The sequence below is a fragment of the Microtus ochrogaster genome, unplaced genomic scaffold (genome assembly GCF_000317375.1).
Source record: "Microtus ochrogaster isolate Prairie Vole_2 unplaced genomic scaffold, MicOch1.0 UNK129, whole genome shotgun sequence".
In the NCBI taxonomy this organism is placed as follows: domain Eukaryota; kingdom Metazoa; phylum Chordata; class Mammalia; order Rodentia; family Cricetidae; genus Microtus; species Microtus ochrogaster.
Window position 1 is genome coordinate 470,179 of NW_004949227.1, and position 27,774 is coordinate 497,952.

A 27,774-nucleotide genomic window follows, 5' to 3' on the forward strand; every position below is an offset into this window, starting at 1 on the left:
GTGACTTCCACTTGTGTGTACATATGCATGTGTGTGACACACATGAAGTCACACAAACAATAAATAATATAGTAGGCACAAGAGAGATGGCTCAGCAGTTAAGAACACTGGCTACTCTTACAGAGGATAGGGGTTTGATTCCCAGCACCTACTTAATTACCTGTAACTCCAGTTCAGGGGGGTCTGATGCCCCTTCTGGTTTCCACAGGCACTGCATGCATGTGCTGCACAGCCATACATATAGGAAAAACCTCACATATATTGAAAAAAATAGGGGCTGGAAAGGTGGCTCAGTTGTTAAGAGTAGTAGCTGTTTGTTCAGAGGACCCTGGATTGATTTCCAGCACTCACATGGTAGCTCATAACGAGTGTAACCCCAGTTCCAGGGGATCCAATGCCCCCACTGATCTCCATGGGCACAAAACATGCTTGGTACATAGGCATACATGTAGGCAAACCATCCATACACATAAATCAACAATAATTTAAAAATAAATAAATGGAATAAAAACTAAAGATAACAAAGTAAGCCAAAAGCAACCCACATAAACATCAACAGCAAAAACAGACAAATTGCATTTCATCATGATTTGAAAATATCTGTGCATCTACAGGCACTGTAAGGAGAGTGAAAAGAGCAAATTATATGTTTGATGAGGATTTAGTAGTCAGTATACAGCAAGGATATTTATTTATTTATTTATTTATTTATTTATTTATTTATTTATTTATTTATTTTGGGTTTTTCGAGACAGGGTTTCTCTGTAGCTTTGGAGCCTGTCCTGGAACTAGCTCTTGTAGACCAGGCTGGTCTCAAACTCACAGAGATCCACCTGCCTCTGCCTCCCGAGTGCTGGGATTAAAGGCGTGCACCACCACCGCCTGGCAGCAAGGATTTTTAAAAACACAACAAAAGACAGACAACTTTCTAGTGTATGCTTCCAAATGTTCCTAACTCTTATTACAAGTCAATCCTAAGTTTTCCTTCACAGGATCAGGCATGGTGACAGCAATGATCCTAGTTCTAGGTATCAGTTTTCTAAATATCCCTCAGTACAGTCAAGGTGACAATCAGTGAATTACCAAGCATATGCCAAGAAATAAAACAGCTGGGTCACATGGTAGTGCCATGTTTAACTTCCTGAGAAACCATATAAAATATAAAAATATTTTCCAAAATGATACTATTAGTATGTGGTGTGTGTGTGTGTGTAGTATATGCACATGTGTCTGTGGGTGTGTGCACGTGTGAGACGAAGGTCACCTTGGATGTCTTCCTCTCGGTTACTCTCCACCTTATTTCTTTGGATAGGGTTTTTCACTGAACCTGGAGCTCATCTACTTGGCTAGAATAGCTGGCCAATGAAATCCAGTTATCTGTGTGTCTCTCTAACTACCACATTGCCCCTTCCCTTCTCTCCAAGGACCAAGTTACATACCTACCTTTTTTCTTCTTGTTTTTTGTTTGTTTGTTTGTTTTGGAGACAGGGTTTCTCTGTGTAACAGCCTTACATGTCCTGACACTCTCTCTGTAGAGCAGGCTGGCTTTGGAACTCAGAGATCCACCTGCCTCTGCCTCCTAAGTGATGGGAGTAAAGGTGTGTGCCACCACCTGGCTGGAATAATGATCTTTTTGCTTGGTGTGGCAAGCTCTTTAAACAGCTGAGTTACCTCCACTGGCATGGCAATAATACTATTTTATGTTGCCACCAGCAACATAGAAATATTCTAATATCTCCTCATCCTTACTAGTATTTAAGAACTAAATTGTAAGCAGAGTTTAACAGGTAGCTCTGTTGGGAACTCAGAGGACTAGAATGCTGATAGGGATGCAAACAGTAAAGCCTGTGCTTGCAAGCTTGCAGATGAGAACGAGGATTGATAATTGGACTGGAAACCATTTGTATTATGCTATGGAAAAGATCTTGTCTACACTTTCGTCCATGCCCTCACACTCAGCGTGAGGTTAAATGTAAAGGAGGGTAGATTAATTAATCTGGCAGAGGAAATTTCAAGCATCCCAACATTCAGTCTGTGGTTGTTGTTTTTTTTTTTTAAGCCTAATTTAATGTAATCAGAGTAAGAAGGAAGAGAGGCCTGGTGAGATGGTTCATCAGGTAAAGGCATTTGCCTTCAGGCATGATGACTTCCTTTGATCTCCAGGACCCACATTGTCTTCTGGTCTCCACATATTGTGTGTGTGCATAAACACACACACACACACACACACACAAATGTAATTTTAAGAGTTTTTAAAAGAAGATTTGCAGTTTTATCCAGAGAAGATGTGCTATAATGTTCCAGGCAAGAGGACATTGCTGAAGTGGTAGTGCTATCTCAAAAGGGCAACCATTACCCTGATACTTTAGGAACGATGTCTGGACAGAATCTCAGAAATGAGCAAGGCCACAGCCACCACAGTTCAGGGATGCATAAATACTAATTGCTTTTGAAGACTTTCTAGGCAGAGTCTTTTGAGGGGACAGCTCTAGGATGTCCTGCTTGTCCTACTCATTCACCCAGGAAGAAACCCAGAAGTCACTGCAGCCGAGGTTCAAGTGGGTCCAGATGTAGCTCAAACTAGTGGAAGGCCTTGGCATCTCCCATGTGGTGACTCTGCAGAGGTTCAGAATGCAAGCGTTGCAGAGTTGTGGATGTTTTCACCTGGATTTTAAAGGAAAGTCTGGGGAGCCAGGAGATAGATGTGTGGTTGTGTCAGGATCCCTCTAGGCAGTGCGCACAGCTGTGAGTGTGAGGCTGAAGCTACCGGAGAGAGTGCAGGAAGTTACAGATTCTCACACTATGTAACTCCTGCTGAAGAAAACTGTAGGAAATAGGAAATGCACAGAGAGAGAGAGAGAGAAAGAGAGAGAGAGAGAGAGAGAGAGAGAGAGAGAGAGAGAGAGAGAGAACCAGAACCAGAGAGGTAGGGCTGCCTAAGGCCTTTGTAGCTCTTAGCACATCACCACATGGCTCAGATGCTATTGGACATGGAGTCACAAGTTTTTCATTTTCTGTTTTGCTTTGGTTCAATCTACACTCACTATGCTTCCTTCCATTCCTGCCTTTTTGAATGGGAATATTGACTCTGTGCCATTGTATGTTAAAATAATTGTTGTTTGAATATTTAGGGACTCAATACTAAGTGCGAATGAGACTTTGAACTTAGACTTTTGGAACAGTTAAGACATGGAGGAATCTTAGGAGTGGACAGTTTGAGGGGAAGGGATGATCAAATGGTTGATCTCCACTTTCATGCTGTTAGGAGGTGGTACAATCTTTAACATGGGGACATTTTAGGAAAGTTTTAGGTCATTGGGGGATCTTCATTACTCTTGAAGAGATTTGTGGTACTATGGTCTCTTCCTCTTCCTTGTTCTTTTCCTAGCCTTTTGCTTCACCATATACTCCTTGCCATGGTGGTTCATCCTGTCACAGCTCCATGGGCAGTGGGGCAACTGACCATGGACTGAACTTTTAAAATTATAATTCTAAATAAATCTTCTGTGAGTTGATTTCTCTCCTTTTTTGGTGGTGGTTGGAGGAGAGGGCCTCCCCATGTTGCTCATGTTGGCCTCAAACTCCTAGATTCAAGATATCTTCCTGACTCATCATCTGATGCAGCTAGAACAAGTATTCTGATACAGTGCATACCCCAAAGGGTTGACAGTGTGTGTGTGTGTGTGTGTGTGTGTGTGTGTGTGTTCAAACTAGTACCTGTGCTTGAATGACAAGAGCCCAAATGTAGAGAGAATCTGGGTGTCTGACAATAGACGAATGGCTGAACCAAATGTGGTGTCATCCATACAATGGAAGGTTGCTCAGCCTTCAAATGGGAGTGGAGTTCTGATAAAGGAACTTTGAGGACATTATGAACTATGATAGAAGCTAGACGCAAAAGGTACAAAGTACAGAATTCCACTTTTATGAAGTCTCTGGGGTAGGTGAAACCACAAGGACAGGCCAGAAGTTTTCAGAGGTAGAGAGGGGGCAGGAAAATCTCCTTAGTAGGGCCTAGTGTTTCTTTTGGGGGTAATGGAGCTCTTTTGGAGTTCCATAGTGGTGATAATGATATAGGATTCCCATCTGTATGCTGTGAATGTATTTTATTGCCATTGGTTAATAAAAAAGCTGCCTTCAGCCAATGGCTTAACAGAGTAAAGCCAGGTGAGAAATTCAAACAGGGATATAGAAAGTAGGTGGAGTCAAGGAGATGCCATGTAGTCACCGAAGGACACAGATGCCAGAACTTTACCAGTAGGCCTCAACCTTGTTGTAAAATATAAAATAGAAACAGGATAATTTAAGATGTAAGAACTAGCTAGAAATATACTTAAGCTATTGACCAAACAGTATTGCAATTAATATAGTCTCTGTGTGATTATTTCAGGTCTGGGTGTCTGGGAACAAATGAACAGCCTCCGCCTACAGGTGATGACTGCAAACATTAGGAGTATACTTAATGCTACTGAACTATATACTTTAAAGTGGCTAACATGGTCAATATTGTGTTAGATCTATTTATCATAAGAATAAAACAAGAAATTTTGTACCCTTTTAGCTTTCAGCCACCCAGCCCCTGTCTCCTTCCTGTTACCCACTTACTTTTTGAGCAGGATCTCTGAGGCTCCCTTGCTGAAGAGGCGGAAGCCACCATCAGGCATGCGGATAACTGTGCTCATGGACTTGCGGACTGAGTTGAAGGTGTATACTTTGTAAAGCTTATCTTCTGGAATCTGCTCCCGTACAGGTTGGAAGTCTCGTTTCAGGTCCAGGACGAAGCCCAACAGAGCACACTCTGTTTTGTTGCCCACTTGGCGTGGGAGAGCGCCTTCCTTCTCTGGAGGCTGTAGGAAAGGACAGTCAGCTTGGCATCAGGGCCCAGAGCACCCTCTGTTCCATCCCCAAAGCAAAGGTTCCCATTTGGCTTTGATCATCATGTAGCTAGGAGGCAGAGGCGTGGAACAGAGTAAGGCTACCCTTGTTGACTACACAGGCCATGACTTGACTGCAAAGTGGCCCTTTATAGGTAGGTTTTCCATCATTTAGCATGCTTTGAAAGGACTTCTAGAACAACCTATCTCACTCAATATCAAGAGCACTCTGTAATGCCAAGGACAGGAGGACAGGGACAAAGGCAACCAGCACCCTAAAGGTTCTTCTTGAAAGTCTGTAGTTTTTCTTGTTTTGTTGAGATGGGGTCTGTCACTAACCTGGAGCCCCTGATATCTGCCTGTCTCTGCCTCCCCAGTGCTGGAAGTACAAGCAGACTTCTGCCTAGCTTTTTTTAAAATAGGTTCTGGTAAGTAAATTCAAGTCTTCATGCTTGTAAGGCAAGCAATTTACTGACTGGTATATCTCCTAAACCTTGTTTTTTGCATTTCTGTTGTGGAATACTCTTTTTGTACACTATAAAGATGTGTGACTCTGATTGATTTAATAAGAAAACTGAATGGCCAATAGTTAGGCAGGATTTCTAGGCAGAGAGGATACTGGGAAGAAGAAGGCAGAGATGCCAGGGATGCAGAACAAGCAGGATGTGCACTACAGAGAAGGGGTAATAAAGCCATTAGTCAGAAAGTAAATTAATAGAAATGGGTTAATTTAAGTTGTAAGAGATAGTTAGAAACAGGCTTAAGCTATCAGCTGAGCTTTCATAATTAATAATGAATCTTCATGCCATTATTGGGGAGCCAATGGTCCTGATGAAAAAGTCCATCTGTTCTCCCCTGTTCTGTGTTTCTTTTTATAGTATGATGGGGCAAACCATTTTGGGCAAACTTCATGTACACTAGGCAAATTCTTTACCAATACCACTTAGTTACTTTCTCAGCACCCCAAGATTTATAAGTAAGCCCAGTGAGTCTCTTCAAGAAGCTCATGCCGTGCACCAGTCCTGCCCCCTTCTCTCATCTGCCCTCCTAGCCTTGCTTACTAGTATTTTGGTGGTATAGGCACTGTTGATGGAGATGGCATGAACCAGAAGGTCAAGGATCTTGGGGGTCAGGGCGCTGGGAGCTGGAATCTCTTTGTAGTGGGTGTCTCCTAGGTAGGACTGGACCACGGTCATGCGATTGGTGGTAAGTGTGCCTGTCTTGTCAGAACAGATGGCTGTGGCATTGCCCATGGTTTCACAGGCATCCAGGTGGCGTACCAGGTTGTTGTCCTTCATCATTTTCTGTAAAGAGCAAAGATGGAGTGTGGGGAGGGGTACTTAGTTGTTTACTTATAAGGATAAAGGCAATGCGAGTGATACTAACAGTCCATTTGGTGACCTTGGTCATCTCTGGGATGGGTGGCAATCAAACTGAGAGAGTAAGATGCAAGGGCTGTCATCAGATGGGGAACAATGAGCTTCCAAGAAGCTACTCTCTGTATGAATGACTTGGATGCTTTCTGCCAGAGCTCCCTCGTCAATTGGCTCCTACATCTGTGCTTCTCCACACTCCCCTGGTTCTTCTTTACTCTCCAACTGCTTCTCAGTGGCCCAAAGCCTTTTCTAAGGCTCTGCCTCTCTGTCTCTGTCTCTACAAGCAGCACTAGTTCTTTTTTGTCTTGGCTCCTCTGAATCTCCCTGTGAGGTCTTTCTCAACATCAGCTTCTTTTCTAGCTCCCTTCACTGTGTCCAAGGGATGGGTGGTACAGTGGGACTGTCTGTTAGGATGTATTATCGAAGTCCATCTCAGCCAGTATCCTTCCTTCCTTTAGCATCCCTAGCCTTCTTTAGTCCCCACTACACCTAAGGTGCTTTGATGACATCCCACTCTAGTTTTGGGGTCTGTGTGATGGAATTAGTTGTAAGTAGTAGTATTATTACCTTGACAGAGTAAGCCAAGGAGATAGTGACAGCAAGAGGCAGGCCCTCAGGGACAGCCACAACCAGCACAGTGACTCCGATAATGAAGAACTTCACAAAGTACTGCACATAGACAGGTGTGCACTCTGCCAGCCACACCCGGCCATCCACGACGAAGGTCTCAATCACAAAGTAGAGGACCAGGATGATGACAGTGATGGCAGACATCACCAACCCTGTCCAGCCATGATGGAGAGGGGCCACAAGAGGTGAGAGGAGAGAAGGGAGAAAAGTTCAGGGCAAGGTAGCCATGGCTGGCCTGAGCCCAGTCAGGGCCGTTGTAAGGGCTTGATGGATTTGGGGTACCTTTTGGGATAAACAGCTTGAAGGATGACTCCATGGAATGAGAGGTCCTAGGGTAGCCTTTGCTCTAGTTCCCCAGGACAGTGTGGGGTAAAGAACAGAAAGCTAAGGGTATGAAAGGTACATCTGTGAGGTACTAGCCACCCTCATATTTTGGGGCTCTGGCCAGCAGGCTCTCGGTGAAGTTGGCTACCTGTTGACTATGATGTGGCCAGAAACCTTGAATCAGGGGATTTGCTAGGTAATACATGAGTGTGTGACTTAGGCCTTATTGGGGTGGAGGGTGCTAAGCCAGACCTTGGCAGTCATGGTTGGCTCTGGCCTGCACCTCTGGCCCAACAGTATATAACATTCTTCTGGAATATTATCTATTTCTCTGTATGCGAGCTTTCCTAGGGCCAGGACAATATTCTGTCCTTTGCACTCACAGCATCTGGAAGTCATATTCCTTCCAGGATCCCAGTGTCCCCCAGGCTCCTGGCATGCCATCTCTGGCTTGAACATACCTGCTTTCCCAATCTGCACAGCGAGTTTTGTGAGCTTTCCTTGCAGAACTGACTTCTCCTTCTTGGGTACGTTGGCTTTCTTCTTTTCTCGTTCCTCCATTTCCCCACCCTCAGCACTCTTCAGGGGCTGCATTTCCATGGCAACAGCCCCATCCTGCTTCTTAGCTGTACATAGAGAAAACCCTTGGCTGAAGTTAGGGCCTATCAAGGGTAAAGGGGCTATAGAGGGTTATCACAAGGAAAGACATGTCTCATCATATGGGATTCAATGGAGCACTTTTAACTTCAAGTTTTGCAAAGGGAATCTGTAGGCTTCTATTGCATCCTAAGCCCAGGCCCTCCTGAGGTAGGCAGGCAGTTGCAGCGTTGTCCTAGGTGGGACAGAGCGATGGTTCTTTTATGGGAAGGGTGGACAGACACTAGCATAAGGAACTTGTGACAGACAAGGTGGTCAGTCCAGTAATGTCCCAAAGCTCAATACCTGAAAGAAGTCCTGTGGTTGGTCCAAGGAATGTTCTGGAACCAAAATCTGACTCATTTGCCCACAGATATCCAAGCCACTTCTATTTTCCCCTCAAGATCACTAAGGGGCCCTAGTGTATGCTCCTCTTAGCCTAGATAACCCTGCCCAGCTCACCTCCTCTGTGGGCAAACCTGTTCTGTTCCTCCTGATATTTCCCTACCTCCCTCTTAGATCACATGGCTCCACTCCACCTTTATAGGCCCCTTAGTTTTCATTATTGCTGCCTTTGTGGTGGTGACATGGATTCCTCATCTCTCTCTCTTTGTCAAGTTTTACACAGTCCTTGGGCTCGAAACTCTCCAGCTACATTGTCAAAAATAACCATGTCCACTCCACCTGCTTCCTCCACTCTTCCTAAGGAAGGGACTGCCTGACCTAGCAACTGCTAGGGGTGTCCCCCATTTTGTTTTTGTCTTCTTCCTTCCTTCCTTCCTTCCTTCCTTCCTTCCTTCCTTCCTTCCTTCCTTCCTTTTTTAGATTTTCTAGACAGAGTTTCTCTGTGTAGCAGTTCTGGCTGTCCTGGAACTAGCTCTGTAGAGCAGAAATCTGCCTGCCTCTGTCTCCCGAGTGTTGGGATTAAAGGTGTGCACCACGGCCACCCAGCTAAAGGTGACCATGGCTATCATAGCACAACTCTACACTTTTTTATTTTTCTTTTTTTGAGACAAGGTTTCTCTGTAGCTTTGGAGCCTGTCTTGGAACTCACTTTGTAGACCAGGCTGGCTTTAAACTCACAGAGATCTACCTGTCTCAGCCTCTCAAGTGCTGGATTTTAGGTGTGCACTGCCACCACCCGGCTTCAGTTTGTCTTCCTCTTATTCTGCATCCCTTCACCTCACCTGGCAGTTCGAGACTACTTACCATAGCTCTTTCCTCCTAGCAGCCTTCAGGACATGGCAGACCCTGCCTAGCTGGGTCACTCTAGCCTTGAGTCCCTACCTTCTGTTATCCCACCAAGCAAAGGCCAGAGCCAGATGCCTCCTAGTCCACAAAGCCCTAGCAATTTCGGTTATCTTCCAGGCTTTGGCTAACTCCTTTTACCTGGAAAAGTCATAGGACTGTCACCTAGGGATTTTGACAAGTTACCCTCTCTATGCCTCGGTTTCCTTATCTGGCCAAAGTGGTCTCAGGTGTCCATGGGGAATTATCATACATGAATAAGTTCAAGCCATGTTGGTGGCCTTGGCCCTGACCAGTCATTTTCCAGGTGGCTCATCTAGGCTTCATGGAAGCAGTGTCTGGTAGAAACTGGAGCATCCTCCAAGAGTATCCCCTTCACTGCCAAGCCAGGATGGGACTTTGAGGCCCACTCACCTGTCTTTAGGTGCTGCTTCTTCCTTGGCAGTAGGTGGTCCCTCCCCATTCCCCCTTCTCTCCCTCCTCCCAACAAGCTCCTCAGCAGCCCTGAGCCATGCACGCACGTTACCTCTGGTTTGGCTACTGTCCATCGCCCCATCCTGCTGCTTGCCTACAATGGAAGAGGAATGACAGACACGGAGAGACTTGAGAACACCCATGTGGTCATGACATACACAGAAGCACAGGAAAGTAGGAAGAACTTGGGCACATATAGCAGTTTGTAGCTCCATGGGGTAGAGGAGGGAAAGGAAAGGCCTGATTGCTGCTAGCCATGACCTTGCCTATGGATGGGCTTTCTTGATGTCCTATACTTTCCAGGAGCAATCTGTCAGTACCTCCCAGAACATGTTAACTGCATATACTCTGGGCTTCCTGGGCCAAGCTCCTACCCAGTGTTTCCCACTGGGCCTTGACCTCCGCTCCACAGTGAGTCTCTAAAGCCAGTCCTGGGTGGTTTCTGGGTCAGGTGGAGTAGCTGTTGACAGTTTCTGGAAGGCCCGCTGCCTTAAGGTATGTACTTCCCTTATATATCTGATCTTTCAGACCCAACAGGAGGTAACTCCCAAGCCCTGAACCAACCCAACCCCTGTACTCTTCTCTGAGGCCACTACTAGATGTGTGTCCTTTAAAGGGACAGGGTTCTGTCTGTTTTAGGGCCCTGGTGGGCACATCCAAACTGTAGGTCCAGAGCCACTGTGAAAAGGAGGTCTAAGTGGTGAGTACCCAGCAGCACTAGGGAGAAGGTGCAAATACTAGACTCCAGGTGGCTCTGTCTGAAGCCTCAGGTTGGGTATAGCCCATAGTGCCAGCCACTCTTTCTGAGGGTTGCACAGCCCAGGTGGCAGTTAGAGGAGTTTATCTGGGAGCCACATCTTCACTGGTCTCCATTTAAGGAGGAATCTGCCTGCACAGGATCAGTTTCTACCCAGTAGCTCATGTCACTGGGGAATCAAAAGACAGAGTATCGGGTAGCTTCTAGGCAATGGAACCACAATCTGGGGTCCCAAGAATGAGAGAGACATCTTCAACCATAAGCAGATCATATATTGGACCCTCATTGCCCAGGGCCCCTGTGTGGGTTAGGGGTAGTTTAGAGGTGAAAGAGACTTATTTGTTTGTTTGTGTGTGTGTGTTCATGCATGTGTGAGTGCATGCGTGTGCCTATGTCTCTTTTATTTGTGTGTGTGTCCGTGACAATGGAGGCCAGGAAAGGACATTTGGGGTCTCTGGAGCTGGAGTTGCAGGGGGTTGTGAACTTCCCAATACTGGTGCTAGGAAGCAAAGTGAACATGACTAGAAGAGGTAGCCTGGAGTAAAGCAGAGCACAGGAGGGGAGGGAAGGACTCAGGAAGAAAAGGGCATATAGGAGTCATGAGAAGAGATAGCAATAGAATGTAAGGGTGGCAGGTTGACAGGGAACAGCTTCAGAGCATGCCCAGTGGGTTGACAGAACCATAGGAGTAAGATGAGGGCACTGGCCAAGATAGATGCTATTCCTCAGAGCCCCTCGGGGTACTTCTCCAGGAAGCTGGCCCACTCCAGTTCCCTAAGTCTCACAGCTAAGCAGTGTTGGTGAAGTGCACACAGCTTGTCTTGGAGGGTCTGGATGAAGAAGATCAAGTTCAATGAGGAGGGAGTGGCCTAGGCCCAAGCTGTTAAGACTATCTAAGAGATAGAACAGGAGGCCAGGAGCTTGGAAAGGAGCCACCAGGAACACCAGGAAAGTGCAGGTGATAGCAGCTCAAGGGAGAGACCATTGGCTTCAAGGGGAGGGAGTGGATTTCATAAAGGGATTTATATGAAAGGCGTGTCCTGTCAACCTAACAGAACCAAGAAGACACTAGGTAAGGACATCATGCCTGGGAACTCAAACTAACCTATCATCTGTCTGTGTATTCCTGGAGCACATATTAAAGTTGTGGGATAACACTGGGAGGGGCTCAGTGGAGACTGGGGACTTGGTGCAGGTGGCAGAAGACCTGGCCTGTCAACATCAGGGAGGTGCCCATGCAGGGAGGCACAGGACCAGGCTACCAGGGAATAAGGATAATAGAAGCTTCTCAGTGATTGTAGCCCTGACAGTCATGTCTCCAGGCTCCCAGGGACAGGGGACCTCAAGAAGTAGCCTAAGGCCAGGACTATTAACTTGTCCTTTCTCATGCTGGTCTGTCCCTGTATAGTCTGTGGCTCCAGGTCCTCTAAGACGGGTGGGCATGCATCTGGAAGTATCTGCTCCATAGTCACCTAGGGCTGTGGAAAAGAACCAAGGGCAGACTGCTCACCAGAGCTAGGGTGTGTGCCTGAGTCACAGAGGAGCAGGGCCTGACAAGGGGAAGCTCTGTAACTCCATGGTTTTGAGTGCCATGGCTGGAAGGGGCGGTATAGTAGCTTTCGGCCAGGGATCCCAGGGTCATAAGGAAGCTGGACTCTCCAAAATCTTCTGTTTCTATCCATTGCTATCCTCAGAGACAGGGCTACCACTTGCTAAAGAGCCTACCTTGCCTACCCCATCCAGCATCCCCTGGCCCTGGCTGTTATTTTGAGACCTATACCTATCTGCTCAGAAGACTTCCACTTTGGATTTTGTGAGCACCCCCAAATCTTCCCTATGGAAGTTGAGTACTTTGAGGGTGAGCTTGAAGATCCCAGCAGTATCTTTCAAAGTCGAGATAAGAGGTCACATTTCTGTGAGCACACTTTACCCCAGGGACAGATGTACCAAAGCCATCATAGAATAGCCATCTAAGGAAAGCTGCCCCCTACACAAGGATTATTGACCTGCTGACTCTTAGGAAAAATACCAGAAGGATCCTCAAGAAGAATTAGAAGAAGGTGGTGGCTTCCCACCCATCTCCCTGGAGCCAGGATTGGCCAGCAGGCAGATGAAGAAGCAAGGACATTAACATAGAAGGAAGCTGTCTCATTATCTCTGGACATTGGAATCATGGCTGCCTTACCTTTCTTGTCTTTCTTCTCCTCCTCCTCTCCACCAGCTCCAAGCAATGTAAAGATGATGCCTGTCTGGGAGTTCACGCCAACAGCTGTTACCACCATTCTTCCAGAACCTTCCATGATATGAGTGCCTGGCACAGAAACATAGAGGAACTAAGACAACCTGGTAGGACACGCTCAGCACCCATATGCTGGCTCTTAGGGTTTCCCTGAGGCAGGTACTTCTCTTGCAGAAGTCACTGCAGCTGTTGACTCCTCCATCTAGACTGCAGCCTATTTATAGGCTTGCTGTAGTGGGAATGAGCCAAAGTACCACAGACTGGCAGGTCTTTGTCAGAAGCACAGTCTGAGCCATTATGGGGCCCACCAGTGGACCTCTGATTACATATTACATTTCCCATTAAGATAAAAGTGTGCTGAATTTGAACCTTCTAGAAAAGGAACAAAACATGCATGGGGTCATCTTCAGAGTCTATATGTAGATGGAGCACACTATTGACCTCAGAAAGCCCTCCCCTTGGGATGGCCCATTCATGATATCAAAGGCCCTTTTTGAACAGTGGAGTATCATTTCTTTGTCCTGTGGCTGGAGCCACACCACCAGGCCTCCAGTGACCTGCTCTGGCATGGCAGTGGGTAGCATTCTCAGAAGGGCTATTCAGGGAGATCTTAGTTAAGGCAAGTCCACCAGGATGGCTTGCCTGGGGATGCTAGGGCCAGGTTTTCAAGTAACCTTACCTGGGCTGTCTGAGAAGGTAACCCTTACCTGAGAGCAGCATAGGGTCTTTGTCTGCTGACTTGCGCACATGGTCCGACTCGCCGGTCAGGGAGCTCTCATCGATCTTGAGGTCATTGCCTTGAATTAGCACACCGTCGGCAGGCAGAAGGTCTCCTATAAGCCAGCCCAGGCCAGAACTGAAGGCTATGGATCCATGGGACCTCCCAACCCTTTCCTCTTCCTGCCTTTCCCAGGAGAGGTCCTATCATCTGGGAGAGGTCTAGGGGTCTCTCTTCTTTCTGCCTCCTCTTTTGTGTGTGTGTGTGTGTGGGGGGGATCATCCACATCTAACCATGTTGTCCAGCTCTCAAAGAACAGGGACAACACTTGTATCCTATAGTAGTAGAAGAATACCTCTCCAGAGGCTCAGGCCAGCTTGCTTCCTGTGGGTACTGTTGTATCTCAAATTTCTTTTCTGCCCCTAATCACACCCCGCATGCTCCAATCCCAGGCCCCTGTAGGGGGAAACACACAGACTACTGGGGAGACAGTCTAAACTGGGGAGGTTCCTCTGGCTCACCCTTCTCAGAAATGGCATTCAGGCTTTCTTGGCAGGGTAGAAGAAGATGGGTACACTTACCGTATTTGACCTGGGCAATGTCCCCCACCACCAGTGCTGCCACAGGGACCTGGAGGAGCTGTCCGTTTCGAATGACAGTAAACTTCTGCTCCTGCTCAATACGGCTCTGAAGACCTCGGAACTGCTTTTCCTTACTCCAGTCATTGAAGGCCGTGACCAGCACCACACAGATGACAGAGAGTAGGATGGCAGCCCCTTCGATCCAGCCAGCCTCAGCCTCTCCCTCGTCCTCTGCCCCACCAGATACATTCCCACAGGCTGTGACCAAGGATGGAGGAGAACATGAAGGAGATGTAAAGTCATGGAAACCAAGCGCTGGGACCCCCCTTTCTAGCCCAGAGCCTCGCCCCTTACCTTCACTTTCCTCTCCAGGTGGTGCATAGAAGGAGAGGCCCAGGGAGACGATGGCAGCCACCTCCAGGATGATGAGAGTCACATCCTGCAGGGCTTCCCATACCAACTGCAGGAAGGTCTTGGGCTGCTTGGGAGGGATGAAGTTCTGCCCATAGATCTGCCTGCGTTTCTCTAAGTCATTGGTGTTGTCTGCCAGGCCTACACAGTGTGCCGGGAAAATGACAGAAGCACAGAAGAAGATGGCACAGGCTAGCCCTTGGTACCATAAGCATCTCTGACTAAGCTGCTGCTGCAGCAGCAAGAATGCCCCTTGTGACTCTCTAGGTAAAGCCTGCCTCTCTGGAACTCCAAAGTGGATGCTTAGAGAATGCAGAGTGGTACAGGCCAAGTGCTACAAGCCTTTCTGCAGGCACAGGACTAAGCATAGGGGACCAAGCACAGCCCTCATAGTGAGTACCCAGCCTGAGGAAGAGATGGTAACCCAGGAAAGGGGGCTATGTATATCCTGATGCACTTATAAGACAGCAGGTCTAGGGAAGGAGGTCTTAGGCCTGCAGATGTCTCAATTGCTGAAACACTAGCCTACACTCTGCACCATTCATGTCTGCTGTCATTTCCGTGTCAAAGTTATCTTTGAGGGATGCTTACAGGGAAGCGCTAACACCCAACAAAGGAAAGGACAGCAAGGACCCAGGAGGATGCTATGTGGCCAAGGGTAGCTGAGATAGGAGCAGAACAGAGCACCCAGGGGCTCCTTGGGTTGAGGGTGGGTAGAGAGGTGAATCAATATCTAAGTGGCTTCAGTGGATTTGTGAGGAGGTTACCAATTAAGGGGATCCAGGTAATATTAGCCCAGTTTCACCCAAGTCCCAAGGAATTGGCCAGGGCCCTCTCTAGAGGGATCAGACAAAGTTATCTGTCTCCTAACACTTAGACTCCATGTCTCCTTGAGAGTGCTGGTCACTAGGCCCCACACATGCATGAAAGATGGGAACTGTGTTTGAGATTCTGGCACCTTGAAAGTGAGGCAGCCTTTGGACCTTGGCCACCCTACCCTATGGCCTACCTTTTCCAAAGACATGCAGGGCTACCCAGCCTGATATGCAAAGGGGGCAAGGCACAGGGGAACCAGGGACATGGGTGTATCCAGGAGCATAGCTGTTGAGGAAGATAGAACAATGTCTTCTGGACTTGGATGGAGGCCTACTTTCTAGAAGTTTCCCAGGGAAGGCTCAGAGAGAATCAGTGTGAGAGCAAGTTCTTAGTTCCAGAGATCTACATAAGGTCTTATGAAAGGGAGGCTTGGAAGTCCTTCAAGGTGGAAGTATGGGGTTTGCAGGAAGAAACAAAGGCAGAGGTTTATGGCTTCTCATAACTAGCTGTTGCTATGGGGAACTGATCCTCTAGGTCATGCAGGGAGCCTGTTCTGCAGTGGGGGAGGAGGGACTCCATTTACCAGCTCCAGAGGCTGCTGGAGTTTGAAAGGACCAGCACCAGGAAAGGACAACAGAGTTCCACAGGGCCGAGATACCATGACACAGAGTTGAAGAGAGGATGACCCAAGGTCTGGTGCCCACAGTGCCCCGGAAATGCCCAGGCACATGGCTCCCAAATACTCAACACCTTCTTGGGATTGGAGATGGGGATGGCCGAGACTAAGGGGACTGTCACTGGCTCATGCAGAGAACAGGAGAGGAAAGGGGATGAAAGGGAAGGAAAGGGAAGTTCCTCTCAGGCCTAACATGAGACACTTCAAACACTGTAGGGTCCAGGGGCAGAGAAGTCCTTAACTCATGGCTCCAGGACCCTGGAGGTAACCTCCATGTAGATCTCAGACAAGTGAGAAATTGCCACAGCCTTACCCTTAGCCGGCAATCTTCTCTGCAGGCTGATCCAGCCCCTCCTTAGGTTCACCCAGGCCTCCAGTGCTACACCCCAAAGGGACCAGCTCTACACTGACACCTAGTATATGGGTGGTAGGTTGAAGTTCCCACCAGAGTCATTGACATGGCTTCTACCACCTGCTGAAGGAGCTGAGTGGTGATCAAAAGAGTCATCTGGTCCATGGAGCATGCACCAGGCAGAGTTTAGGAAAGCAGTAAGACTCAGCTCCAGATTGCTCATCAGTAAGGAAGTGCTGACAATGGGCCTTCTCAGAGGAGCAGGGCGGAGCTTGAATGAAGGACTGACAAGAGCAAAAGTTGCAAGCAGCACAGCCTTGGCACGTCCATAGCATCCAGCCACAGTGTCCTTCCCACCCAGAAGGGCTGCAGCTGTCCCTGCCTTTCTCTCCCTGCCCTCACTGAGCCTGGGCTGGGCTGGCATCTCAGATTTCTACTAGAGCCAAAGACCTCTTTCTGAAGTCCCACAGCTTTCCTAGTAAGGTGTTAGGAAGAAAGGCTGGGCCTCCTCAGCTTGCTCCCTACCCCCACCACAACTTTCCCAGTAGGGTATTTGGGAGACCTCAGTCTTTTCTCCAGATTGAGCCTTTTTGCCTTCAACTGCAGGAGCTATGAAAGACTCAACCTTATAAGGGATGCACCAGAACTCTAAGCTCCTAGACACTTAGGGTCTACACTGCCCTTGGCCTGGAGCCCCCAGAGAGGGGAAGTGATCCATTTTAGCTTCTAGAAAGCCTGAGACCCATGGCACCATGTGACTCTGCTTCCTGATTGTCCTGCTTCACATGTCCAGACTGTTCCCAAAGCCAATGAGGCCCTTAGTCCCTTTCCCACAGAAACTCACTCCTTCCCCTCCTCTGCCTTGTCCTTGGATTGCCCTTGCTACTGCAGCAATTCCCCTCCCCTCCTCTGCCCAAGACTAGCACTTGCCTTCAGATTGAGCCTTGGCCTTTCTGTAGGGTTGGGGGTCCCAACAGCTGTCACAACTGCCATGGTACCATTGCTTATGGGTGTGGTAGAGAAGGCAGCTGTGGTCCTTCTGGTTTCAAACATGTGCCCACCTAGCAGGCCCAAGACATGGGGACAAAGGCTGGGCGGTTGGCATGGACACAGATGGGCTATTTGCCCAGAGCAGAGGCCAGATGCCATCAGAATTGGATTAGGACCACATTGTGTCAACTCTCAGCTCATCTGCCCCCTCCTTCTTTTGACTGTCGGTGGAGAGCAGATAAGACAGGGGCAGGGTGCAGAGCCCCCTAACTAGCCTACCAGGAGGTTCCTGACCAGCAGGCAGACCCTTTTTCAGGATGGGTTCTAGAATCCTTCTGAATCTCTGCAGAGGTAATAACTGCCAAAGTCCCCTCCACCAACATGCCACATACCTACCTGGCCCGCTTTTCCTCTGTCAAACCCCTTCTGGGCCCCAGAGGATTGGCATGGGGCCGGAAGTACAGTTAAGTCTGCCCCTTCCATTAAGAAGGCCTATTGAGGAGCCTGCCTGCTCCAGGCTTGCTGCTTGCTGCGCTGAGGAAATGGGGGAGTGAGAATCACCTGCTCCTGGCCCCAGACAGCTGGGCCCTAGGAGCTAGGGGGAAGGGCTGGTCCCTGGGCTGCCATGGGGACATAGGGTGTCAGAGGCCTGTCAGGGACTGAGCCACCCACCTGGGCACCTGCTCTTCTACATGCCCACCACATTTATAGGCATCAGACAAGCCTTGGAGCTCTGAGGCAGAATCGGGCAGGTTCCCAGGGGCCTTGACATTTTAAATATTTAATAAGGCCTGACAGGCAGAGGGAAGAGCTGCCAGCCAAAGCCCATCTGCTTCCTTTGATCTGGGAGAGGCCAGAGCCCTTGTAGCTAAATGACCCTCTACCCCAGCCTTCTCAGAGGCCCCCAGTCCTCGGGGGGGGGTAGGCAAGGAGGAGGACGGAAAGAGAGCCTTTGGCATGAAGCCCAGCCATCTGTCCTGGCAAACAGTGCTTCAGGCTGGAGTATGTGTGTGTGGTGGGCAGGCTGAATAGATTATCCATGGATGGAGCAGCTCTGCAACTCTACAGTTAAGGAAGATCCAGATGGCCCTGGGAGGCCACCTTGCCTGGAGTTCTTAACCTGGCCCTTGGGCATGCCTTCTCCCATTTCTAATACTTCCTTGGGCCCATGCACTACTTCCTATGGATACATGATGCTTTCTTCAATCCACCTAGGGCAAGGCTAGAGTAAGAGCATCTGGTGTGTATCCTAGAGGCTCCGAATGGGGGCAAGGGCAGAAGAAGGAGGCTTGAGGTGATGAGCATGAGTGTTGCAACCAAAGGACTGATTTAGAAACAAGAATGGGCAAGGCCTGGTAATGGGAGGGACAGAGGAGCCAGGGAGCCGGAAGAACCCAGGTGGTGGCTAGGACTTGCAGGACTGGGTGGGCCAAAATGCCACTACTGAGATGGGTGACTGATAAAAATCAATTAGCAGTGTCTGGGAAGCAGGCCTGGCATCAGGTTGGGAAAGCTCCCACAATCCTGCCAGGCCAGTGTCAGATGAACCAGAAAGGGTTCCAACTCTTGAAATCTGGGGCTAGATTTGGCTCTTTGGTGACCCTAGTCTCACAGCAGATCCAGGCATCAGGGAGTTGAAAACCTAAGAGGACAGTCACAGAGTATCCGCTCTAGATACTCTAGAGGACTCTCACCATGTTTCTTCTCTGGAAGCCCACTGGTGTGGTCTTGGCAGTGCCTCGGACTTGCACCTCACTGGGACAGCCTGCGGCTGCTGTCACTATGTATGTGTGTGCTCATCTATGCTCATATGCGCTTATGACCAAAGGTCAGTTTCATGTGTCTTCTCGGTTGCTCTCCCCCTAACAGAGGCAGTGGCTTCCTCCTTCTTCGATAGGAGACAGTTGACACTGCTGTTTCTTGAAAAGTATCCAGGGTTTCCATTTGAACCCTCCACCTTTCGCGGTTCTCATCTGCCCTTTCTTCTCTTTTTTCTTGTGGGGTGGGAGGAGGCTCAACTCACACCCTCAGAATTTAGTACCCCTGCACAAGGCACCTTCCAGTCAAGACAAAGTGACTGAGCAGAAGGCAACAGTCAGGGGCTGGCTTTCCTCCAAGGTCAACTTGAGCCATTCAAGGCAGTCAGAGCAGCAGCACAGCGCTCCAACTGTCTTCCAGGAGTAAGGCAGACCCCGAGTTCCTAGGATAGCCCTTTCCCTCCCCAAACCCGATGAACTTACCCTCAGTAGGCGAGGTCTTCAGCCTCCTGCACAGCCCACTGACATCTCCGTAGGCTTCCTGAATCTTCTGCAGTGCCTCGACACCTCGGAGTTCCATGAGGTTGCGTAGTTCTGCTAGTGTGCACCCAAAGCCACCCACATGGGGCATTTCCCGCTGCTGCTGGGGTTTGGGGTGGAACTCGATGGAACTGTTTGCCATGTCCCCCATCCTGTCTGGCAGGCCTTCTCACAGGTGCAGCTTTGACTGAGTCGCAGTTAGGGACAGTTGGCCACCTAAGATCCCAGTGCTGAGGTGAGGCAAGGTGGTGGTGGGAAAGAGGCTAAATGTGAACACCTGAGGAGAACAAGGCAAGAAGAGGTCAAGGGACTGGTTCAGACAAAATGGACATTTCTCCCCATCTTCATTCAGTGTACTCTGTGACCCACAAATGCTAGATTGACCCTCTAGACCAGCCCCCATTGTCCTGCCTATCGTGAGCATCCAGAGCTAGGGGAATTGTTAGGTGGGAAAGAAGGGAGTAGTGGGGCCCTTCTGCCACCAGCACCAGCCAGCTCTCACTACCTCTCTAAACCATTTGGAAACCTACTTGAAGTAAGGCAATTTGGGGTCATAGGTAGCTACTCTTGCTTCATATGCACAAGAGATCAGGGCCCATCACCACTTCTTGCTTGACCCTCCCGCCTACTTCTTGCCTAGTGCCACTTGCCCAGTGCCACTGCCATGATCTAAGTCCCCAGAAGTCCTCAGTGGTTCAGGCTTGGGCTGTCCAGGGCTCCAGGGGATAGACTGAGCCATGGAAAAGAGCAGCTGCACTCCTTGTCAAGGTTGAGTGGGTAGGGTGTTTCCGCAACCCTCGGGGTTCCTGGGGATAGGAGGAGGAGAGGAGGCCCAGTGGAGAGCAGAAAAAGGGGTGAGGGAGGGAAGGAGGTAAAGAGAAATTGATAGGTAAAAGAGAGTAAGGATTAAGGGGAATCAAAGTGGAGGTGACCAGGACAGGGCACACAGGAGAAAGTTCAAAGCAACCCCAGGTCACTAGTGACTCTGCTGACACTCTGCTCCCTAGTGTATTGCTACCACACCCCAATGAAGGAGCTAAGGTTTGCCTTTCTGAAAACATCCGGCTGGGTGTGGTGGTGCACATCTTTACTCCTAGCCACTTGGGAGGCAGAGGCAGGTGGATCTCTATGAGTTCGAGGCCAGCCTGGTCTACACAGCAAGTTTCAGGACAGCCAGAGCTGTTACACAGAGAAACCCTGTCTCAAAATGAAAAAAAACCCAAAAAACAAAACAAACAAAGCCATCTGGACCCCCAGCAGGTCATAGCACTTTCCCCTTCTGCAGGGCTTCCTGAGGCTCTTATCTCCCTATCCTCTGCACCACTGCTCCTTACCTTACCAAGAAACGGCTGCCCCTGTAGCAGCCTTCCTGGGCTCTGGCTAGGCCCTATTGGACCTGCCCTCCTCCTGCAGGGCCACGTGCCAAACTTGCCATATTGGTTCCCCTAGAACTGAATTATTCTCAGAGCACAGGGCTTTGGCCTTTGCATCAGTAAACAACCATCCTGGCAACATGCTTGGCTGGACTAGACCTCTCACCTTGGGCAAAAAAATCCTGGCTCAGAACAATCCTCTCAAAAATCAGAGCTCAGATATTCATCTAGGTTTCTGATCTAGAAGCACTCAGGGCAAAAAAAAAATAACCCAGAGCCTAGAAGAAAGGCAAAAACGCTCTCATGCAGCTAAAATAGAGGTGGTTAAGTCCATGGCCCTCACTGTCAGGAGGGTCCAGTGGGTTACAACCTTTGAGCCCTGTCGGGTGCCATGAACTGAGAATGTCACATCTAGAAGAAGAGCACAGGCATGGGGGTGGGTGGGCAATGAAGCATTCCCATACATGCTCCAAATATGGAGACTTCGGTTCTCAAGGAAAAGTATATGTGCCTATTCGCAAGGTCTGAGGGGCACTTAGAAAATGTTTGTCCTAATTGGTCACCATTTCACAATTTGGGCATCCAAATAGTAACTGTTCTATCACTTTCTACATGGATCAGCTTTCACTTCTGGAAGATGTGGGATGAAAATGGCAAATGCAAGATGACTTCCCCATCTTCTCTCAATCGTGTGCACCTCTCCCACTAGATTTTCCAGATATATATATATATATATATATATATATATATATATATATATATATTTCTTTGGTATCTGTGGCAGGCACTGACTTTTTGTGCTAGAGGTTGACAAAACTAAACTAAAGCTCCGGCTGGGGTTTCAGGGAAGGCCTCTAGGAAGGACAAAGAGAAAAAAAGACTGAAAGGAGAAACAGCTAAGCAAGGCCTGGGGAGGGACAGGGACGTGGCCCTTCTGCTTGGTTGAGCAGCAGCAGCCTGAAGCAGTGACTTGGGATGACAGGGGCAAGCAATGGGCACACAGGAAGCTGGGCAGAGTGTGCTCCTTCCACTGGCGCTCTGTGACTTTGCCATGCCAACCACCTAGGAGAGGGGTGACAAGTATCGCTCAATTGTCAGTGCAAGAAGTCAAGGTTTCGTTAAGGGAAATGACAGAGTTAGAGGAAATTGAGACTGCAGCCTCAAGGTAGGCTTGTTAGCTTCCCACTGATATCTGCCTTCCCCAACTCCTTCCTACCCCAGGTGGCCTTGGCTCAGGATGGTGTCCTGACTACAGGAGGGTGTTTCTCCTCCCTCCTGTCTCTGACCAGAGCTCTACTGCTCCCCAGAGTCCCAGTGCAAAAGCAATTGGATGTACCTGTCAGGTTTGCGTTCTGTCCTCTATTGCTTCCGCCACCCCCAGTCTGCTGGCTGCTGGAGAAGATGAATGGGTCTAGTTTGTCAGGGTAGACATTGTCTTTAGTCCGGCACAACCCCCCCCCCCATGAGTCAGCTTCTTAGGCCCTAGTCAGACAAAGCTGGAGGAAAGGCCAGATCAATAGGACTCTAAGTACCCAGTACTGGCAAGTGAAATCACAGAAGGGTCCTCATTGGCTCTCAGGCTCTTTCAGTCCTTGTGGAGGGGTGGCCAGTACTCGCCTCAGGCGAGGGCTCAGTACTGTATTCACTCACCCACGCTTGAAGCCTCAGGGCTCCAGCTGAGAATCTGCAAGTCCCCAGCTGAGTTGCCTAAGGACTCCACAGGGACTCTTTGGGAAAGAGAAGCCAGATGAAGGATTTTACTCTTTGAAAGTCCATTAATCTTTTCAGCCATTTTGCCCACCTGGAAATAAGGGTGCTCTTAGGCCTGGGGTGTGAAGTGAATGCTGAGATGTCTGCATGCTCTTCAGAGCATGTATCTGTAGGTCGCAACTACAGTCGCCCAGATCTAGGAGTCCTGGAGGAGGCCAGGGCTCCCCTAATGTAACTGAAGCATTTTTGCCACCCCCTCCTCCCTGTCCCTGAGCTGCAGAGTAGAACTACTCCTGATTTTGGAATTCTGTCATCCCTGAAGATGGCTGGACCTTTGGTGTCTCATAGTAAGGGTCCTGGGTAGAGAGGTCAAGCCATGTCACCTCCCTGTAGCCAGAGGGACTTCTGGAGCTCATGGCACCCCTGCTCCTGTGTGACTGTCCTGGGGTCAAGTTGCCCTTACCACCTCAGTATCTTCCAACACCTTGACTGCCAGTTGTGTCTAGCTCCTGTCCCCCCATCTCCCACTAAGCAACCCTGACACCCTGCTTGCCAGCAGAGGGATCTCCCTATAGGCTAGCAACTAGTGGCCATGTTGCCCTAAAATCCCCTTTGCCAGGCTTGGGCACCGCCACTCTAGGAAACTCTTCCTGTAGTCCATGACTGGTTCTGCCACACATTTTCATTCTCCAGCCCCAATCAAGAAGACCAAATTCCTTCAAAGCACCTTCCGGCTCTTCCTCTACCTTTGGTGTGTTCCCCATGCCACACACCAGCCTACACTGGCCATCACTCCTCTACCAGAGACCACCTCTGAGCTTCAACAACACACGTCCTTTTCTCTCATCACCATCTCCTGACATCCAATGGCTTCCTTTAGTTACAGTTACTGTGGAACGTTCTCTAGAATGTATCTACCAGTTAGTTTTCCAGTCATAAGTAATTGCTGCTGAGCCCAAGATCCCATTATCCATTCCTACTTCCCAGGGCTGGGCACAGCCGTAAACAGAATTGCCTTTACCTGCATCCTTAATTCTTTGAGACACATTGTTGACCACTCAGTTGCCAAAGTGCACAGAGTGGTCTATCCCAGATGACGATGGGGTTGGAGGAATTAGTAAGTGGGTGCCTGGTCCACAGAGAAGGAGCTTGAAGCTCTGGAAGGTGGCAGCATGAAGCCAATAGCAGTGGGCACTCAAATTTTCCTCATCTTCATTCACTCAACAGGCCACAGTTCAGATGGAAGGCACCAGTTAAGGGGAGGCCTCCTGTGGGTGACTCTTGACTGCTGCAGAGAGCAGAAGCCATATGTTCTCTTCATCCCTGGCTTGTCTGTAAACATGGATGATGGTCTCTTCCAGTTTTAATAAGGACAGCAACCATCACTGAAATGACCAAGAACAGAAATGACCAGGCCTATCAGTTCTGTAGGCCTGACAGAATTTCCGGCCTGGGCTGGCTGCCGAGAGTGGCCTGTAGGCATCAAAAGGGCAGGGAATGTACCATTTCTGTGCTCTTTCATCTTTCCGACCTTAATTGGCTTAATTGAATTGAGAACCTCCTCAGAGGAGCCCTTGAACCTTCTGGCATTTGCTCCATCCTGGCAGAAATTGGCCAACATCATAGGGTAGAGAGAGCAGAAACCTGCATTGGGTTCCCTGGTTTAGCTCACCCTCACTGTGTGACCATCACACAGATTCCTTCTGGTCTCATCCCTCTAGCACCTACTCTTCTAGTGACTCAAATCTGCTTGACCAGAATATCAAGGCTCTTCCTTTCTGGTTCTCTCTCTCTCTCCCTCTCCTCTTTCTCTTCCTTCCTTCCTCTCCCCTCTCTCTCTCACCACCTTGAATGGATTCTCTGCCAGCTCCTTCAATTTAATATATGTGTGCTTCCTGTGACCCTAGACAGCCCTTGCCCTTCAGGAAGCGGTGCAAGTCCTGAGGGAAGGACCCTCTGCTTCTAGGCTTCCTCTGGTAACACCACTCTTAGCACTGACCTTTGAGTTGCCAATGTCCATGCAGTAACAGTACCTACACTATCCACCAAGGCTTGCTGCAACCCACTGTGCACAATACCCGTTTAACACAGGGGGAATTAGGGCTCAGGTGGAATCAGAGACCTCAGGTATCAAACGCTTGCTTGATGGCCGGAGGTGAGTCTCAGCTGCCCACGTTAGGACACCTTGTTACTGCCCTGAGCAGCTTCCCTAGCAGGCTCAGAGGGACCCCTTTGGGTTGACTTGCTCTGTGGAGCTGCTTTGACTCATGTTCAGAAGGTCTAGGAGAAGAGAGCAAAGCCCACTGCCATTTCCCGTGTCAGAACTAAAAAAAAAAAAAAATGCATCAAAATCCATTACACTGTCAAGTTAGAAACAGTCAAAGGTTGCCCTCACTTAGCACCAGCCAAGTCTGTGGGGACACAGGACCCATACTAGTGGGTGGGCTATCTGGCCACCAAGTGCTGCCATTGTTCCTGGGGTAGATGCAGCTGGATACCAGCACTAGTTTTACGCCAAAAAGTCCCAGTCCCAAGTTGTTTCCTACTTTCTTGGCCCTGAGAGATAAGAACAGTCCCCTTGCACAAATCCAAGTGTATGGCTCCTGGACTTGTTTGCCAATGTCCTGGTGCTAGAGCCAGGTCCAAGACCTAAGGCAACAGTCCATCCTGGACGGGCAGCAGGCAGAAGCCTGGGCTGATGTGGCATGTGCTTCTACCTTGGGCCCCCTCACCACCCACTAGTATCTCCCTATGGACTCACCAGGTTAGGACTCAGCAGTGTGACTCACTCGGGCTTCCTTGAAATAATAGGCCCTGGTCTGTCTCTATCTCCAGGTACCTGGAAGACACCAGCCTGCCCATGTGGTGGAGAGAACAGATCCAGAAGCAGGAACAGAGGCCTAACCCCTGCCTTTTGTCAGACATCCCAGCCACACTTGCACACTGGGTGGGGCCTGGGGCCCAGCTAGGGAGCAGGTGGGGAGAAGGTCTGGGAGGAGAGAATCTTGCAGGGCAGCTGGCTGTCCACTCTAACATGATGGGGCAGATATAGGCTTGGCTTGGGGCCCTGGGGTGGTGCTTTAACCCTTGATTTTCCACAACTTCCCTCTCAACACAGGGCTCTTGTCTTCTTGGCCACTTCTGCTCCGCCCCTCTCCTTGATGCACCTTGGTGACCACCCAAGGACAAGGCATGCATACAGCCAGAGAGGGGGAGGGAAGAAGCCAGGCAAAGAACAATCTCATTAATATTTCAGAGACACTGTCACTGCAGCTCCTGAGTCCTCACAGTCCCACCACTTTTGCTTGTAGAGAGAGGAGGATGGGAAAAGAGAAGGAAATAAAACCGAGAAAACAGATTTAAAGGGACAGCCACACCCCCTACTCCATTTCGTCCTCCCCCCATTCCTGGTACAATCTGTACATACTCTGCTATTGCTGCCACCGCTGCAGAATAGCTCTAAGCCCAGAACAGCTTTGGGCAAAAACAATAATAACAGAAGAGGGTCAACTGTCACCATGGTACTCCCTCCCTGCTCACTCATCCACCTGCCTCAAGTCCTGCCTTTGCAGGCAAGTCTTTCAAGGCCACCTGGAGGATGACTGGTGACTGTCAGCATAGTCATAGAGACCCTGTTCATTCTGCAGAAAGACCAATGTACACAGGAAAAGTGGAAGTCCCTGTTGAGGATCCAGCTAAGGTGTATGGATCCCAGAAAAGCCCACATTCAGAATCATGGGGTTGGTAGGGATCCAGACATTGCTTAATTTTACCCTTGCTTGTGGGTAGGTCAGTATCAAACTGATGGCCAGTCACTTTAGTATCACTAAGGGCAGCCCAGGCAAGCAGTGAATGGACCTCCCTGCCTGGAGAACTGCTTACTCCATCCAAAAGGGGGATTTGGGACCTCCACCCAATCTAACACCCCTCAAGAGTATCCCATGACCAGCCAAGTTTGTGACTACATATTTGTCTGCTTTCAGAGGTTCTGGGAGGGCCCCAAGCTCTCCAGTGAAAAGAGGCCTCAGGACAGAATGATAGATATGACAACCACAATGCAATACACCATGGCAGTTTCTGAAAAAATTCACCATTATATTACAGCAGCTTATCTCTTAAGAGTAGAAAGCAGGGACTCATGGAGACTTGTATAGCCATGTTTACAAAAACATTACTCATTATAGCCAAAAGGTGGAAGCAGCCCAATGTCCATAGATGGATGACTGAACAGACTGTGTGTCCCTCCATTTGCATATAATGGAACATCAGTCAACCTTTAAAAGGCAGGGAATTCCCACGCATGCCATGCTAATGTGGTTGATGTAAAAGGACAGAGACTGTCTGGCTTCATTTCTGGGAGGTCCTGAGAGTCACTAGCCTTACAAAGACAGGCAGTAGTCAATAGGATGATGGGTGCTGAGGACTGGGGAGGAGGATGAGGAGCTGGTGTTTAGTGGGGCTGAGCTGAAGCTCGAGATAATGAGCAAGATCTGGAGATTGAAGGTGCTGATGGTAGTCCAGTAGTGAGGATGTGGGGCATATTTCAAGTCTTTTGGCTCTAATGGTGATGTGATGTTTCATGGTGTGTGTGTGTGTGTGTGTGTGTGTGTGTGTGTGTGTGTGTTCCATAATGCCAAAAGGAAATAAGTCCAACCAATCACGTTTCTCGTTTGTGTCCAAGGTGGCCTGAGTGGTTTCCTATGGTATCCTAAGTCATACTGTCTCACCTCCTAGGCAGGTCAAATCAGTGGTCCATTCTACTCACGTGGAAATAAGCTTGTATGGAGACTCCTCTCAGGAAAATGTCAACCTAAAGAGCCCCTTCTGATGTGGGAGTGTCATATATCAATCTGTTGATTTCATTGGTTAAGTAATAAAGAAACTGCTTGGCCTCATAGGGCAGAATTTAGATAGGCGGAGTAAACAGAACAGAATGTTGGGAGGAAGAGGAAGTGAGCTCAGAGGCCATGCTCCCCTCTCCCAAGCAGACGCGATGAAACTCCGACCCAGGATGGACGTAGGCTAGAATCTTCCCGGTAAGCGCACCTTGGGGTGCTACACACATTAATAGAAATGGGTTAGGCAAAATATGAGAATTAGCCTGTGAGAGGCTAGAGCTAGTGGGCCAAGCAGTGTTTAAATGAATACAATTTGTGTGTTGTTATTTCGGGGCATAAGCTAGCCAGGCGACCAGGAGCTGGGGCGGCAGGAACACAGCCCGCAGCTCCTACAACACCCTTCCTCATGTGCCCTGCTCATATCTTATAGCTTCTATGTCCTCATCCCTGCAAC

At 49.0% G+C, this 27,774-nt stretch overlaps 1 protein-coding gene across 7 annotated transcripts in view; it reads right to left on the reverse strand.

Moving 5' to 3' along the window:
* Positions 1-27,774, reverse strand: part of Atp2b3 (ATPase plasma membrane Ca2+ transporting 3) — a 72,268-nt gene that overhangs the window by 31,970 nt on the left and 12,524 nt on the right. For 4 of the 7 annotated variants that reach the window (XM_005371821.3, XM_005371822.3, XM_026778339.1 and 1 more), the window contains 10 exons: positions 19,343-19,676; positions 14,212-14,409; positions 13,858-14,115; positions 13,266-13,391; positions 12,505-12,630; positions 9,615-9,656; positions 7,666-7,830; positions 6,818-7,032; positions 5,936-6,178; positions 4,606-4,847 (listed from right to left, as the gene is read on the reverse strand). In XM_005371821.3, the coding sequence (XP_005371878.1) occupies positions 4,606-4,847; positions 5,936-6,178; positions 6,818-7,032; positions 7,666-7,830; positions 9,615-9,656; positions 12,505-12,630; positions 13,266-13,391; positions 13,858-14,115; positions 14,212-14,409; positions 19,343-19,550 (1,823 nt within the window). In that variant the 5' untranslated portion in view covers positions 19,551-19,676. Of the gene's footprint in view, positions 1-4,605; positions 4,848-5,935; positions 6,179-6,817; positions 7,033-7,665; positions 7,831-9,614; positions 9,657-12,504; positions 12,631-13,265; positions 13,392-13,857; positions 14,116-14,211; positions 14,410-19,342; positions 19,677-22,108; positions 22,156-27,774 lie in introns of those variants that run through there. The other 3 variants (XM_005371824.3, XM_005371826.3, XM_005371823.3) reach the window with 2 other exon arrangements.